General features: G+C 41.3%; 1 protein-coding gene across 6 annotated transcripts in view; it reads right to left on the bottom strand.

Annotated features, from left to right (window-relative positions):
* tdrd1 (tudor domain containing 1) overlaps nt 1-9,633 on the bottom strand; it is a 47,184-nt gene extending 37,551 nt beyond the window's left edge. For 4 of the 6 annotated variants that reach the window (XM_046355139.1, XM_046355141.1, XM_046355143.1 and 1 more), the window contains exons 1-6: nt 9,542-9,633; nt 8,834-8,996; nt 5,024-5,070; nt 4,851-4,908; nt 4,412-4,529; nt 3,897-3,960 (exon numbers count right to left, since the gene is read on the bottom strand). In XM_046355139.1, the coding sequence (XP_046211095.1) occupies nt 3,897-3,960; nt 4,412-4,529; nt 4,851-4,908; nt 5,024-5,070; nt 8,834-8,996; nt 9,542-9,613 (522 nt within the window). In that variant the 5' untranslated portion in view covers nt 9,614-9,633. Of the gene's footprint in view, nt 1-3,896; nt 3,961-4,411; nt 4,530-4,850; nt 4,909-5,023; nt 5,071-8,833; nt 8,997-9,049; nt 9,389-9,541 lie in introns of those variants that run through there. The other 2 variants (XM_046355142.1, XM_046355144.1) reach the window with 2 other exon arrangements.
* Between the last annotated feature and the right edge of the window lie 3,457 nt (nt 9,634-13,090).

The raw sequence follows: 13,090 nt of genomic DNA, 5'->3' as shown, positions 1-13,090 counted from the left end.
AGGCAAAACCCTGAGGACAAACCATTCCCCCCAAAAATAAAAATAATTCGGCCTTTCACTGATTTCAATGGCTGGCACTTTTATAATAGGGTGAAAACGTACCCGATTGCAGTTCCTAGGGCTTCCACTAGATGTCAACAGTCTTTAGAAAGAATTTCAGGCTGGTTTTTGGAAAAATGAGCCAGAAAATAGTTTTTCTAGTTGGCCCCCATTTTGGCTGTAGTGTTTCCAGACAATAACGATTCTCAGTCTTAAATTTTATCACTTATTTGCGTATTAGGGTACCTAAGGTTTGATTAAAAACGTTGATTGACTTGTTTGGATAAGTTTATTGCTAACGTTTGGGATTCATTTTGTATGCATTTGAAGGGGGGAAACCAAGTGGATTATTGACTGAAGCGCACCAGCTAAACTGAGATTTTATGGATATAAATAAGGCCTTTATCGAACAAAAGGACCATTTGAGTGCCAACAGAATAAGATCTTCAAAGGTAAGGCATACATTATATCGCTATTTCTGACTTTCGTGTCGCAACTCCCTGGTTGAAAATGATTTGTTATGCATTTGTGTGCTGGCAGCTGTCCTCAGATAATCGCATGGTTTGCTTTCGCCGTAAAGCCTTTTTGAAATCTGACACGGCGGCTGGATTAACAACAAGTTTAGCTTTATTTTGATGTATTGCACTTGTGATTTCATGAAGGTTTAATATTTACATTTACATTTAAGCCATTTAGCAGATGCTCTTAATTCGAATTTGACGCTCTGCAATTTCACAGGAAGGTGTCGAAATGGTAATGGCGTCCCACTGATCCGCAAGAATTAACAAAGAGCTGCAGTTAGTTTCAGAATGGGTGGCAAGAAATAAGTTAGTCCTAAATACAATAAAAGTCTTGTATTTGGGACAAATCATTCACTAAAACCTAAACCTTAACTAAACTTGTAATAAATGGTGTGGAAGTTTGTGATTAAACTGCTTGGAGTAACCCTGGATTATAAACTGTCATGGTTCAAACATGTTGCTACAGCAGTAGCTAAAATTGGGGAGAAGTCTGTCCATAACAAAGCGCTGCTCTGCCTTTTTAACAACACTATCAACAAGGAAGGTCCTACAGGCGCTAGTTTTGTCGCACATGGACTACTGTTCAGTCGTGTGGTCAGGTGCCACAAAAAAGGACTTCGGAAAATTGCAATTGGCTCAGAACAGGGTGGCACAGTACTACATAGAGGCATGGCTACATGGAACTCTATTCTACATCACGTAACTGATGAAAGCAGTAGAATCGGATTTAAAATACAGATAAATATACACCTTATGGAACAGCAGGGACTGTGAAGAGACAGGCACATAATACATAACACAAGCACTCTACACACACTTGCACATGGATGTTGTATTGTAAATATGTGGTTGTGGAATGGTGGCCTGAGGGAAGACACCGAATGTGTTGGGTAAGGTGTGAAATGTAATGTCATGTAGTATTTTAAACTGTATGTAACTGTCTTATGTTGCTGGACTCCAGGAATAGTAGCTCAAGGCAGCAGTTAAATGGGGATCCATAATAAGTACAAATACAAAAATATATATATATATATATTTATTATTTATTTTTTAAATGTTTAAGTTGAAATACACTTACTAGCCTCCCGGGTGGCACAGTGGTTAAAGGCGCTGTGCCATCAGAGACTCTGGGTTCGTGCCCAGGCTCTGTCGTAACCGGCTGCGACCGGGAGGTCTGTGGGGCAACGCACAATTGGTCTACCGTCGTCCGGGTTAGGGAGGGCTTGGCCGGTAGGGATATCCTTGTCTCATCGTGCACCAGGGACTCCCGTGGCGGGCCGGGCACAGTGCGCGCTAGCCAAGGTTGCCTCCGACACATTGGTGTCGGGTTGGATGTGCGCTGTGTTAAGAAACAGTGCAGCTTGGTTGGGTTGTGTTCCGGAGGACACATGACTTTCAACCTTCGTCTCTCCCGAGCCCGTACGAGAGTTGTAGCGATGAGACAAGATAGTAGCTACTAAAAACAATTGGATACCATGAAATTGGTGAGAAAAAGAGGTTAAAAAAATGTAATACATTTTTTAATAAATAAAGAAACACACTTACTAACTCGTATCAGCTTCATTAATATTCCTTTAACAGCCTCACTGTAGTAAGCAGTGCTCTATTCTGGCCCTCATTCTAATTTTCTAAGCAATTCGAGTCAGAGCAGGAGTGATGTGCAGTTTGAAAACGATTCTTTAGAGCAGGATTAATATGCTCTCCTCTGGCTCAGTGGCTCCGGAGATGTGCTCTAACCACCAACTGTATAAGTATGCAGAGAGAAATAGATCATGCTGCAGGAAGCAAAGAGAAGAAAACTACATGCTTAGAATTGATAATTGATCGCATGGTGCAAGAATGAATGCAATGAAGTTATCATTGATGGAAATAGCTTTGTAGAACAAAAACACACAGCTAGTCTCTGCTCAACAAATTTCAACTCGACAATGAATCATTTGGGAGGGGGGGGGGGTCTGCTGCAGTTTGGCACAATATCGTTTGCAATCTCTCTCGCAGCAGTCAAGCAATTGCATTCCGCCGATAGTCATTCTCAATCGAGGAGTTTATTCAATCATTATCGGTCTAGCTCTGCAGCATGATTGAAATGTAATTTTCTGCTTCAGCCAACATATGCAGTATCAAGGAATTATCTTATTTAAATGCCTGTCAATCACAAATTGTGACTGCCCTGAATTTTTCTGAAGCGTCTCAGTGCTTCTCCTTCCAATAGGGGACTTTCTCTTTAATTCCCAATTAAATAGCCAGCATCAGCTGCGCAAAAAGGGTTGTGATGGAGACGTGAATGAGGATGTGTTCAACCCTCAGTTCCGAAGCTTCTCTATTCCGTGTGTTTTGTAGCCTAATAGAGTTTACCCAGGATCGGACCACTCTTTGCGTCCGTGGACTACACCCCTCTGTTCTTCGTGGCCTTTCTCCGCTGGAGATCTGTTGGCGGATTGGATTGTCTGACTGACTACGACCTTTTTGTATACGGTATTTAATTTGTTTTGATGTGATGTATACTGTGATGATTTATGTAGTTCGTTGTAGTTCAGGACTTAGTGAGAGTTGATACGCTTTAAAGTTCAGTGGTAAAATAATTGTTATATTGTTTGTATGATTAATACTGGGTTTACGCTACACTGAATGAACGGACAAACATTGCGTGACAAAAGTCACTTGAGTTCCCTGAACTCCTTTACCGGGCTGGACTCTTTAGGCCCGAGGTACAGGACATTTTTGGAGGAACCAGAACTCATTGTGTCATATTATTATATGTGTGTGTAATCATTGATGTTGTTAATACAACCCACGCAAAATAATAGTTGTTTTTGAAGTTCTTTCCAATGTTTTAAGGGTTTATGAAAAGTTTATTTCCATCCTGACTTTTACATAAGTCCTTTGTATTGGTGTAGACTTGACGGGCTCAGATGGGACTCACTCCCAAACCAAAAGGAGAAACCAATGTATTCTCTGGTAGGCACAACCTACCTGGCACCCCTATAAATAATAACCTCAAGTCAAAACCGTTACAAAATGTACATTGTTTGAAGCACACTTATAAGTCTGTCACAAATGACAGCGCCAATAAGCCCCCTATATTGAACGAGAGGCTTGTAGAAACATGATTCTTTTGAGTTTTTAGTTCATCGTTCACCGGTAGGGGGTCTTACATGCTCTGGGCATTACTGAAACAAATTAATCGAAAGATTTATTTTGACTGAACAAATTCAAAAGATTGAGTCAGTAAAAAGAGCCAAACTTCACATCACTACAGAGTAGGGCATCAGGAATTTGGCCAATTTAAACAAGTGTGTTTTTCTCCACAGCATCTCAACACAGAAGAAATTATACCTTGGAGTCTGACAGGTTCTGCCCATTTCCCATCGGTGAAGCTGGGATTTCCTTTGGCTTATCACTTTTTGAGATGAAGGGTGTAAAAAAAAAGGGGAGGGGGGGGGGCATTTTAGACATTTTTTAAAAGGACAATCTGCAGTTCAAAACAACAAAGCAAACACCCCACCGCTGATTTGGTAATAAGCTGAGATTAAAATTAGAGTTCTCACCATGTTTAAAGGCTGTACTGTGTTCATTTACAATTACATTGTACAAACAATGGATTCATGCTAATATTTTGGGTTCTGATGGAGTATGTTAAACTAAGTAAATTTCTTCAAGAATCAATGGGTATATCACTCATTTAAAAGTCCAGAAATGGATGTAGCAATCGCATACTGCCCCTTTAAGCTTAACATGAAGTAAAAAATGAAGCAAAAAGGGTTAAAGTTGCCTGGCCAGCACTTAAACATCCAAGTCAACAAATCACCTTTGATTGAGCCAACATAAACCATGATTAGTTAGATATTCACCTTGTGGGAGTATCTGGGGTACTGGGCTTGCACATATGCCTGTGTGCATTCCAGTCCTCTGACTGGCAAGCCACTGAGCAGTAGCAGGTCTTCTTGCAGCGCGTACAGCGAAGGTTACCTGGAAAAGATGAAGGTTTATTCAATTCTAGCCCAGGTTATAGACATCGATCAATAGCATCCAACAACTGGCTTTAATGATTTGTTGTGCACTGATAGGTGAATTAAGGGATGCGGATTTAATAAGAAATGTCTACCGATTATGGATACACCTTCCAATGCGGGACACGTGCTGCTAAACAGGTAGTAATTTGAGTGCGAGTTAACATGAAAGCTTCTCCTATGTTATACACTGTAACAGTAATCCTGTGCACAGTATGCTGTAGAACAAGACAAACAAAGTGATACATCAATGAGAAATTAGCAGGGAAATAAGACCAACCTTGCTGACTGCAGTAGTTGCACAACTTAACAGTGAATGGGGGCATAGAGGCTGTTTTCTACAGGGAAAATAAGATGTTACACATGTTGTCACTGCCTTTCAGACAGGCCTTACATTTGAGAGATTGATATTACAAAAATTGATATTACAATTGAAAAATAATAAATGCATACCATAGAGCCGTTTGTGAGTACAGTGGTTTCTTTTCGGCTGGCCTCGGCTTTGACAAAGAAAAAAGTATCATTATTTACATGCTAAAATTAGGGTGTTTGGTGACGCAACAAACGGACGCCATGCGAGAATTCGACAAAAAACAGCTGTCAAATAAATGTAAAAATACAAATCATTTGAAAACTTGCTTGTAAATATGACTGCACATAACGTAATAATTGAACACGTTCATTAATGTTTTACGTAGTTATTACACGTTGATTACGGTTTCACTCGTATTTCATTTGTCACAATGATACCTTTTGCTATGATGCTGGTAAAGTTGTCTCACGCACCTACAGTGCTGGTCATTAAAAAAAAGCTAGCTAGCTCATGGATGCAAACAATATTCTTCCCCAAAAACATAGCAAAACGACATCTGTTTCAGTAGCTATAGTTAGCTAGGTGTCACCTAAAATAACCCTAATTCATAAGACAGTTCTTATTTCATTAATGGTGGTCGCACCCATCTATGTGAAGCTAGCCACAATAAGGATTAGCCACAATAGTGGACTTTGAAGTTAGCCTTCAAAATAAAAGTATTTGTATTCATTTACATCACTGTCAAACTTTTATTTTGAAGGCAAACCGCAAATTATATTATTGTGCCAAATCCTTATTATGGCTAGCTTAACAGCGCAGTCCGGTCGAGCCTCACGAGCCAGATGAAGTTAGCTGGCTACTTGTAACGTTAGCTTTGGGCAACAGGGTTAAGTTGCTGGCTAGTTATTTATTTTCATGAATTGAAGTTCTATTACAATAGGTGAACAAGTGGCAACCTTGCTAATACTTACTCACAAGGATTCCTAAATCATTGCTAAGAATAATGAAAATGGCTGCAGTTTCTACTGGCCATTGTTTTCAGGCTGGCTACATTGGTGCTAGCTAGGTACCGAGCTAAAGCTAGCTACCCCAGAAGTCCAACAAATTATGCTTTATTACAAACGCGTTATTGTAAACAGGTCGTTCGTGGCCGGTGGTTGCTTGTTTGCACAGCTTTGACTGTGCTACTGAATCTTTTTTGACACGCAAAGACCCAATCGGCGTTCCATAGTATGCATGTCATAAAGCTAATAGCAGTGACGCTATTACTGTGTAACTCCGGTAGGGCAACATCTGAAAAATAGCGCACTTGGTAGAGTGTAACGGTGCTCGACCAGTCGGCGAAAGCCAACATCACCCACGACAGAGAACGGTTGATTGTCAAGGGCAATGAATTCCATTATCTTGGCATTAATGGATTTCGCCTTTGAGTGGTCTAGCTGAAATTGTCTTACTCTTACAAATGACTGCTCGACTTGTTGACTGCTCGATCCACACAACAGACATTGTGGGTTAGGTTAGGAATGCTGTGTTGCGCAAAATTTTACGTGGAGTCATTACGCCATTACGTTATATAGGTATGCATGGTAGCTTTGACATCGGTTTTTAACGTCGGCGTTAACTTATGGCTGCAGGGGCAGTACCGAGTAGCTTGGATGAAAGGTGCCCATATCAAAAGGCCTGCTCCTCAGTCATAGTTGCTAATATTTGCATATTATTATTAGTATTGGATAGAAAACACTAAAGTTTCTAAAACTGTTTGAATGATGTCTGTGAGTATAACAGATCTCATATTGGCAGGCAAAATTCTGAGTTGAAATCAAAACAGGAAGTCAGAAACCTGAGCTTGTATGTATTCACCAGAGTCCCCAATGAAATCCCCTTGAGATGTGAATGATGTTGTACTGCCTAGGGGTTCCACTAGATTAGAGGTCGACAGATTATGATTTTTCAACGCCGATACCGATTATTGGAGGACCATAAAAGCCGATACCGATAATTGGAGGACCATAAAAGCAGATACCGATTATATCGGAAAATGTATTTATTTGTAATAATGACAATTACAAAAATACTGAATGAAAACTTCTTTTAACGTAATATAATACATCAATAAAATCTATTTAGCCTCAGAATAATAAAACATGTTCAATTTGGTTTAAATAATGCAAAACTAAGTGTTGGAGAAGAAAGTAAAAGTGCAATATGTTCCATGTAAGAAAGCTAACGTTTCAGTTCCTTGCTCAGAACATGAGAACTTATGAAAGCTGGTGGTTCCTTTTAACATGAGTCTTCAATATTCCCAGGTAAGAAGTTTTAGGTTGTAGTTATTATAGGAATTATAGGACTATTTCGCTATACAACATTTGTATTTCATTAACCTTTGACTATTGGATGTTCTTATAGGCACTTTAGTATTGCCAGTGTAACAGTATTGCTTCCGTCCCTCTCCTCGCTACTCCCTGGGCTCGAAACAGCAACACAACGACAATTAGCTCGCGCTAACTAGCTAGCCATTTCACTTCGGTTACACGAGCCTCATCTCCGGAGTTGATAGGCTTGAAGTCATAAACAGCGCAATGCTTGACGCACAACGAAGACCTGCTGGCAAAACGCACGAAAGTGCTGTTTGAATGAATGTTTACACGCCTGCTTCTGCCTACCACCGCTCAGTCAGATACTTGTATGCTCAGTCAGATTATATGCAACGCAGGACATGCCAGATAATATCTAGTAATATCAACCATGTGTAGTTAACTAGTGATTATGATTGATTGTTTTTTATAAGATAAGTTTAATGCTAGCTAGCAACTTACCTTGGTTTACTGCATACGCGTAAGTCCTTGTGGAGTGCAACGAGAGAGGCAGTTCGTTATTGCGTTGGACTAGTTAAGGTTGCAAGATTGGATCCCCCGAGCTGACATGGTGAAAATATGTCGTTCTGCCCCTGAACAAGGCAGTTAACCCACCGTTCCTAGGCCATCATTGAAAATAAGAATGTGTTCTTAACTGACTTGCCTAGTTAAATAAAGATTAAATAAAAGGTGTAAAAAAATATATTTAAAAAATTGGTAAATGGAGCGCACAAAAATACAGATTTCCGATTGTTACGAAAACTTGAAATCGGCCCTAATTAATCGACCATTCCGATTAATCGGTCGACCTCTACGCTAGATGTCAACCATCAATAGAAATTATAATGATGTCTATGTTGTTTTGGGAGTGAATGTTAGAACAGAATATATCAGATGTCCATCAAGCAGCCATTTTGTGATCTCACTTTTCCCTCATGGTAGTCACTTGCGTTCCATTGCTCACGAAGACAAGAAGGAGTACTCCGGTTGGAACTTTATTGAAGCTATATGTTAAAAACATCCTAATGATTGATTCTGTACTTAGTTTAAAATGTTTCTTTGACCGGTAATATCACCTTTTGAATTTTTGGTCCGTTATAACACTGACCAGAATTAGAGTTTGGAGATATATACCAAACGGTATCGGGATTTCAGCCATAACAGGTTAAGCTAGACACCAACCGATGTTGGCATTTTTATCTAATATTGTCTGATTCCGATGTTCACCGATATATCGTGCATCCCTACTGACTAGGGATTAACATTGACCAGTCCGCAACCTTTTTGACCTTTTCCAATCACTTGAAAATAAGATCTCAGCTATGTTAAGTCGTATCCTCATGAAATAAAGTGTTCTGTGTTCCTGAGAAGCTTCTCTATAGCATGGAATCCAAAGTATAATACCAGAACCATAATATAATTTTGACCCTTAACACCCTACCTAATAAAATCACTACAGTATTCATAACAGACATTCAGCATGACCATTATGAATATCAAGCAGCCATTACAGTTAAATAAATCCAGGAGCTGTATTTCAAAATGACGTTATCACTAATCAACTATCATTTGACACATTGCATTGCACATTCATACAAATACCATCCCCGTTGGAGCTCGCCAGAGGCCGGTCTGGTGTTGGGCCAGGGGCCCTTGGGGTTGCAGTGGCACCTGCTGGGCTGGTTGACGGCCTCCTCAAAGGCATGTTGGGTTGCATCACTTTTTGGAAAGATCCGCGGTTCATGATCATGCTGTCAAACTTAAATCAAAGAGCATATTAAAACAGTCTTAGCTAGGTTGTTGAAACATTACCATATCACTCCAATATTGTTTTGGCACTTCGTTTGCGAGCAACCATGTAGCTAGCCAAGTTGTTTGACGAATGACTACTAGCTAGCCAACTGGTGGTGAACGTAGTTATTTTCCTCTCCTATCATCGTGGCAAGTTAAATGTGCCTTCGAAATATAGCTAGCAAGATGTGTCCCAATATAACTAGCTAGTTAAGTGACCTTGAGTTTGCACCATATCATTGGAAGACAACACTTCAATTAGTCTAGCTATCTAATCACTACTTAACTTTCTAGTAAATTAACTATTTAGCCATCTCCTGTAACGTTAACTACTAACGAAATGAACTGGCAAACTCAGCGTGACGCTAGCCAATTATTTTGTAGCTAAACCCAAAGGCTGCATAAAAATAATTGGAATATAAAGCCATTTATAGTGTAAACTTGAAAGACGTGCATTTTTCCAATGAGAACATAATTCTTTGTTATGTAATTTGGTGATAAATGTGATTGTACCTGTCTTTCACCGTCACACGCGGTGTTATGCCTTTCCGTTTCTGATATCCACCCACGCGCTGCGCTCCACATTTTGCGCGTGCCAAATTGCTATTTTTTGTTCTACGTCTACATTGTCTATATACCAAAAAATATATATTTATTGGTTTTGTATTATACTTTTATGATGCTATTTAGATCATCTATGCACTCTAGAGCCCTTTTGTGAATTAAAGAGGCAATAGGGTAGACAAATTAACGACCCTCCAAATTGTAATTTCAAGTGGCAAACTGAGGAAATATTGTTTATGTTTCAAAATGTATACTTGTGTTTTGTCTAAAGCATATTCATCGGTTGCACCTCTGTCGGTGCACGCGATACAATTGCAATCAGTCGATATAATTATCAACTATTATTAGAAATCAAGCGATATGAATCAAACAGTGGGGCACCGCCTGACCCACTAGTTGGTCAGAAAGTTCAAATCAACGTTTCACATCGCGGTGTAGATGTACTGTACTAACAATGACACAATAACGCGAGATCACATTTCCAGCACGCCGACACCCAGACCTCCCTTGCGCACCATAGGAAGCAAAACGGTAATTGATCAATAATAAGTGAGCATTGCACTGACATTGCTAGCCCGTGGTCGCGTTGCTAGCCATCGGGCCCGTCCCAGGTTGCAGGTCTACACCGGTGCGTTCATTGCAAGGCTACGTACGGTTGCTTTGCAAGCCCGCGGACACGTCGCTGGTCGACACGGGTGCGTTCCATGGTTCTTCATTGCTTCATAACTTCTGTGTGTATTATAACGGATACTTAACGGAACAGATTAGCATAAATTGTTCAGATTATTTGATGATTTATTGGCCTCTACTTTTTAATTTTTAATTTACAAACCCCAAATCACTATTGCAGGGCTGACCAACTCTGTTCCTGGAGCTACTACCCTGTAGGTTTTCGCTCCAAACCCAGTAATAACTAACATGATTCAACTTTTCATCCAGTTAGTTAGGTGCGCTAGATAACGGTCTGAACAAAAACCTACCCTCCCATCCAAACCCAGAATCCTATACTGGATTTCTCTAGACTTCCAAGACAAGATTTGGAAGGATGGCCACGCGAGGCTAGTGGTGAACATATCACCTAACCACATTCTGGTGGTGTTCCTGCCTGTGTAACAGTATAACTTTAGACCGTCCCCTCGCCCATACCCGAACTACGACTTCAAGGTCGCAGAGCAAGTGACGTCACCGATTGAAACGCTATTTAGCGCGCACCACCGCTAACTAAGCTAGCGTTTCACATCCGTTACACCTGATTACCTTGAAGACGTTGCATTGTATCAACCTATGGTTGTGCGCCATGTCATCTACTGTCGGGCATTGCATTCCTATATCATAGGATGAGGTTAGCACCTATCCAAGCTTTGTGAGATCTGACAGGCGTTTGCAATGTAGTCAGGCAGGAATGGAACCCATATGATATAGCGGTATAACAATCTAATACCCGACTGCGCAGTTGATGACGTGACATGCAAAGGACGTGGAATGCAACTATTGGTTGATGCAATACATTATCAGCAATTTGGTCAGGGCCTGGAACATGATCCTCAACTAGCTGAATCAGGTATGTTATGTTAGGGTTGTACTGAATACCCACAGGATGGTTGATCTCCAGGAAGAGAGTTAGGTTACAACAGATCTACCTATGTGAGTACTAGTTTGTATTTATTGGTGCAGATCTTAGCAGAACTCCACTTTTTCAATGGAAAACTAAAAACAAGCCTTTCTTATAGGACAAGTTCAGTTAGTCCCTTGCAGTTTCAGTCCATTTTCATTCTGTTTGGTGCCGATTTGAATACGAGCCTGTACTGCCTCCAACCAAGTCCCAGGCTTTTGTGGGCACGCTGCCCAACGATGGCTCATTTGCTCTTCTATAGTTTCAGTTTAGTTTTTGTGTAGAGTAGTCTGGTGCATTCGTTGTTGACCGATGGCCAACCCAGATCAAAAGGAATAATGTGACGGACTGGTGTGGTCTCCCATCTCGTCTGTGTGTTGTGCCTTTAGATTGGTCTGATACACTGGTCACAGAAAGACTCTTTATTGCCACACAGAGTTGGTGGTAATTTATTTTGGTACAGCATGATGGGAAAAAACTCGCACAAAGCTTTAGTTTGAATTTATTAGTAGACAAGTAGAACATTAAGGCCAAGTGTGAATTGCATTGACTATTGAATTCCAAGAGACAAAATAATATAGAACAGCAAAAGTACATGAAAAAAAAAACAGACATTAGGTTGGGCTGAGGATGGAGGCTTGGCTGAGGCTGAGGATGGAGGCTTGGCTGAGGCTGAGGATGGAGGCTTGGCTGAGGATGGAGCTGGAGGTTTGGGCTGAGGATGGAGCTGGAGGTTTGGGCTGAGGATGGAGCTGGAGGTTTGGGCTGAGGATGGAGCTGGAGGTTTGGGCTGAGGATGGAGCTGGAGGTTTGGGCTGAGGATGGAGCTGGAGGTTTGGGCTGAGGATGGAGCTGGAGGTTTGGGCTGAGGATGGAGCTGGAGGTTTGGGCTGAGGATGGAGCTGGAGGTTTGGGCTGAGGATGGAGCTGGAGGTTTGGGCTGAGGATGGTGCTGGAGGTTTGGGCTGAGGATGGTGCTGGAGGTTTGGGCTGAGGATGGTGCTGGAGGTTTGGGCTGAGGATGGAGCTGGAGGTTTGGGCTGAGGATGGAGCTGGAGGTTTGGGCTGAGGATGGAGCTGGAGGTTTGGGCTGAGGATGGAGCTGGAGGTTTGGCTGAGGATGGAGCTGGAGGTTTGGCTGAGGCAGGAGGTTGGGATGAGGCTGGAGCTGGAGCTGAAGGTTGGGCTGCACCAGGACCTGTGTCTAATTCACTGGAGGTTGGTAATAATATATGCATGTACACAGTATAATAAACATTAAGGACACCTGCTCTTTCCACTACAGACTGACCAGGTGAATCCAGGTGAAAGCTATGATCCCTTATTGATGTCACTTGTTAAATCCACTTCAATCATTTGAGATGAAGGGGAGGAGACAGATTAAAGAAGGATTTCTAAGCCTTGAGACAATTGAGAAATGGATTGTGTATGTGTGCCATTCAGAGGGTGAATGGACAAGACAAATGATTTAAGTGCCTTTAACTGGGGTATGGTAGTAGGTGCCAGGCGCACTGGTTTGTGTCAGGAACTGCAACGCTGATGGGTTTTTCACGCTCAAATGTTTCCTGTCTGTATCAAGAATGGTCCACCACCCAAAGGACATCCGGCCGATTATGGGAAGTTTGAGTCAACATGGGCCAGCATCCCTGTGGAATGCTTTCGACACCATGCCCTGATGAATTGAGGCTGTTCTGAGGGCAAAAGGGGGGGCACGGGTGCAACTCAATATTAGGAAAGTGTTAATGTTCTATAAACTCAGTGTAATTGTATGTTATATAGTTAGTGTGTATGTTATGAATGATGCTTGGCTTCGTTCAATACTCAATTCCAGATAAACAGTGCACTGCTGTCACACCCTGACCTGAGTATTCTTTGTTTTCTTTATA

This window comes from Oncorhynchus gorbuscha, linkage group LG07 (genome assembly GCF_021184085.1).
Source record: "Oncorhynchus gorbuscha isolate QuinsamMale2020 ecotype Even-year linkage group LG07, OgorEven_v1.0, whole genome shotgun sequence".
Classification (NCBI taxonomy): domain Eukaryota; kingdom Metazoa; phylum Chordata; class Actinopteri; order Salmoniformes; family Salmonidae; genus Oncorhynchus; species Oncorhynchus gorbuscha.
The sequence above is the reverse complement of the archived record's forward strand: the minus strand, read 5'-3'. Positions and strand labels throughout refer to the sequence as shown.